Source organism: Acyrthosiphon pisum, chromosome A3 (assembly GCF_005508785.2).
Source record: "Acyrthosiphon pisum isolate AL4f chromosome A3, pea_aphid_22Mar2018_4r6ur, whole genome shotgun sequence".
Classification (NCBI taxonomy): domain Eukaryota; kingdom Metazoa; phylum Arthropoda; class Insecta; order Hemiptera; family Aphididae; genus Acyrthosiphon; species Acyrthosiphon pisum.
Window position 1 is genome coordinate 2,984,696 of NC_042496.1, and position 4,034 is coordinate 2,988,729.

The window sequence follows — 4,034 nt, forward strand, 5'->3', positions numbered from 1 at the left end:
TAATTTGTATGGCTCAAATGCAACAGAAATTAATTTAAAAACCTCTTAATTAATTAATCTTGAAATTATTTACAATATAATTTCAAAACTAACCCAAGTTGGCCCGTTAGACGGTATTTAATGTACTTCTCTTGTCAGCAGGGCCGCATTTAGAGGAGGGCCTTGGGTACAACTGCCCCGGGCGCCAAAATGTTTTGGCCAGAAATATGTTTACTTGTGAATTATTAAAATTGTATAATTTCAATTATTTTAATAACAGTATTATAATATATATAGTATATTGGTATTATGTAGTTTGACATTTTTTTTAATTAATATTAATTTGCATAGTTTTATATAATTTTATTTTATTTATTCATGAAATACCTACAACCTACTTAAATATGTTTAACAAATATTCTTTTCTGTACTCAAAATCTAAAAGGTTAATGAGGATCTATCTCCCATATTTTCCGTGGGTAGGCCCCTTAGAGGGAAGCAATTTTTTTTCAACGGAGCTTAGGGGCGCAAAATGTCTAAATGCGGCACTGCTTGTCAGTTATATTTAAACTTCAATAAATAACCTGTGCTACCAATAATTTATAATTCATTATAAACTTACATTTTTTAAAAATGTATCATGTTGAATTAAATTAATAAGTTTCATGTAAATGTAAAAGATAAATAATAATCTTAAACTATTGCACTAGTGTATCAGATATTGTAGGTAATGACTAGAAAAAGAAAACAATAAATAATAATGAAGATAATCAAAGCAGTTTATTTATGCCAATTTATTACTATTTATTATGAAAAAAATATTTATTTTAGTTATTTGATGATTTACCAACACGGCAACACTTTAATGCAAAACTTTTGCGTACAAAAAAAAAAATGTATACATTTAAAAAAAAGTTTGTTAAGTACATGAGCTGTTGAAAAGAAAATATTTTTTAGGCTTTAAGCCTTACGGTACAGGTACAACTAATGCTGCGATACAGCTTGCTTCACAAATCCCAAATGCTGCATTGCACGCAGCTAACGCGGGTGTAGCAGCAATCACTGCTCCAGGGACAGTGCCAAACGTAAATCCGGCGGCAGCGAAGCATGCAACCGTCACACCAGCACATCCAGCATAGCAAATTCCAGCTGCGATCGGTCCAGCATTGGCGGAAGATGCGATTAACAGCCCGACCAGCATCAAAGACCAAATTTTCTGAGCAACCATGATGACTGAAAAAAACAAACAAAATATTTTGTAATTGTAATACTATTGTCACTCGTCAGATTTCGTACAGGCAGAAGAATGGAGAGGCAAATTTAGCACACGATTAAGATTCCACCAAAAGAATTAACTTCCAGTAACAAAAAAAAGTTATTTTTTGATATTTTAAACATAAAAAACGATTTTAAAGTTTTGAGACCACAACTGAGACCACAACTTCCTAAGAAAATTGTATCAACTTTTTTTTTAAATACCATTAATTAAGCATGCAAAGCACATATTTTGAAAAAAGTCATCTTGTATCTAAACTGCATTCATTTCCATTTTTTTTCGTGATTTTATTATGGTTTCACTCAGAAAAATTTGTTTTGGGTGTATAACAAAGTTATTATTACAGATTATAAATACCTAGATTATAATATATTATAATGTGTTATTACTATTAAACGTGATGACAACTACGTCTGTTAGTTTTATTGTTTTTCAATTTTATAAAGTTCATATTTTTAATATTTTAATGTGAATAAATTAAAAAAATAACCTAATCAAAGTTCGTTAATAGTTAATCCTATCGCGAGCCATGCATTACAATAAATTATATTTTTCTATACTTTCCTTCATATTGTAGGCGACCAATTGCAAGACTATTAATTATTAGACATTAGTATAGTAAAATATGTAAAAATTGTTTTAATATTAAATATTATAGGTAGACTTAATTTTCTGATTGCGTACATACCCACCTATCTTGGAAATTAAAGTGAGTATAAAGTATAATATTTATTATAATAATTTTTAATCTGAAAATTGAAATATTATAGGTAGGTAAACAGGTAATAATAACTATTAAGATATCACAATTATGAAACAAAATAATATTAGACCATTTTAAAGTTCACAACGCTCCTTAAGATCAGTGAAAAGCGTTGATATCAGTGCGTAAAAACGGGTCTAAACCCTAGTTGTAAAATTGTACCCGGTTTGCAACACGAAACGTTACCAAGTTTTTAATACGAAACACGAAATCCGAAAAATTGACAGAACTATATAATATTATATACTAACAAGGGGAATAACTAATAAGTAAATAGTAATAAATAATACATTATAATTATTAAGAGGACGCCACACCCGCATGTGTTGTCTCCGTCTTACGTCTTAGCTATTATGAAACTACTAGTAAGGACATTATCTACGTTTTGATGAAAGTTTTTTTAAGATAATTCAGTTTTTAACTGAGTATTTTTAATTTACATTAATTATTATACACGCATAACTCACTTAAAAACTGAATTATCGTAAACAAACTTCAATTAAAACATAGATAATGTTTTACCATCGAGTTTCATAATAGGTCGATTCACACAAATATTTAAGCTAACGGCATAAAACGTGAACTGCAGGAGGTAAATTCGGTATGTTACGCGTTTGTAAGACGGAGACAACACGTGTGGTGTCCTCTTAAAACCGACGCACCGTTAAATTGCATAAAACGGTGCGATTTTCCTTTGGCGCGGGATACGGAGACCGACAATTTATTATTATTGTTGTCGAGAGAGACGCGCATACAAAGTTTGCCGCGCAACACCATTTAACCAATCGTACGACACGTCCACGCTTCACGCGTCGCACACAACGTGCTAGCAGGCAGCAGTACAGTACTAATTTAGATTTATCAAATAATAATATTATTGTTTGGCATTGATAGACTTGTATTATAGAAAGCCTAGGAGGGAATTCGGTCCATTCGGGGTATTCCCCATATAAATAATAATAAAGATATTACAATGATATCTTTATACAATTATACCCATGCTCATGACGAAATAACGAAATGTTATTTCGTCATGCCCATGCTATTCCTCAGATACAGAAATGAGACACGAGGGAGTTTCTGAACGAAAACCATAAGCTTATATTATACGACGCTAGATTCACATGGACACGTGTATTTATGAAATATTATACAACCCTTATAAACTAGTTATATTAGTTTATATGGTCGAAGATACAACCCATGATACTATCACAGAATAGAATAATATTATGTACCGTGTGTCCACGAAAGTTGGGTACCTAGTACCTACGTCCTACACTCGGTTACTAAATTACTCAGTAAGCTATACTTGTTTTAGAATAATTCTGCGTATGAAAATCCGCGCAGTTGAGTGTTGACTAACGCGTCAAGTTGAGTAGTAGGAGGTTCCATGTTAAATTTTACGTAATTGAAAATAATACAAATACTATTATGGATCTGCTTGGGATTAACTAGATTGAACTACGTGTAAAATAAAAACTTTTTTACATTTGTATTAAACGTGTACAAACACATACAAATTTACGCGCTGTGTTCAAATATTCGATTGTAGGGATATTTTTGTATGCAAAAGAGATCTGTGAATTTAAAATTTGTCAATCACATTTTTAGTATAGTTTATACTTTAAAAAATACCCAGTAACTATGATTGCGTGAATACAATTAATTAGTCATATGATTTCAAGAGACTGAAACAATAACATGGTTTTGCTAAACATTTAGTTCAAGCTCTAAATTATTATACTATATTATTCTATATTATTTGTTTAAATTAAATAGTTACGAATTAAAAAAAATGTTCAATATCAACTAATTTTGAATTCACAGAAAAATATAACACAATATAATGAATTAAAGTTTAAGTTGAAAAATTACTCACCAGTTTGATTTCGGATGGCTTGAGAAACGAATAAACGATTGGCAGAAGGACAGTGGACAAATTAATGAGTTATGAAATCGTAATGCGTGATTCGTAGTTCGGCTTCGGACATCGGAATACCCGTTGACCGATGA

At 30.8% G+C, this 4,034-nt stretch overlaps 1 protein-coding gene across 1 annotated transcript; it reads right to left on the minus strand.

The window, feature by feature from the left end:
• Window positions 1–737: 737 nt before the first annotated feature.
• On the minus strand, window positions 738–4,026 carry LOC107882876. Its single transcript, XM_016801940.2, has 2 exons — window positions 3,901–4,026; window positions 738–1,212 (listed from the first exon to the last, which is right to left on the minus strand). The coding sequence occupies exon 2, from the start codon at window positions 1,205–1,207 to the stop codon at window positions 947–949; it is 261 nt and encodes an 86-aa protein (XP_016657429.1). The 5' UTR covers window positions 1,208–1,212; window positions 3,901–4,026; the 3' UTR covers window positions 738–946.
• Between the last annotated feature and the right edge of the window lie 8 nt (window positions 4,027–4,034).

Excerpts from the sequence above, each read along its gene's own strand:
- LOC107882876 (XM_016801940.2), bottom strand. The coding sequence starts at position 1,207 with ATGGTTGCTCAGAAAATTTGGTCTTTGATGCTGGTCGGGCTGTTAATC.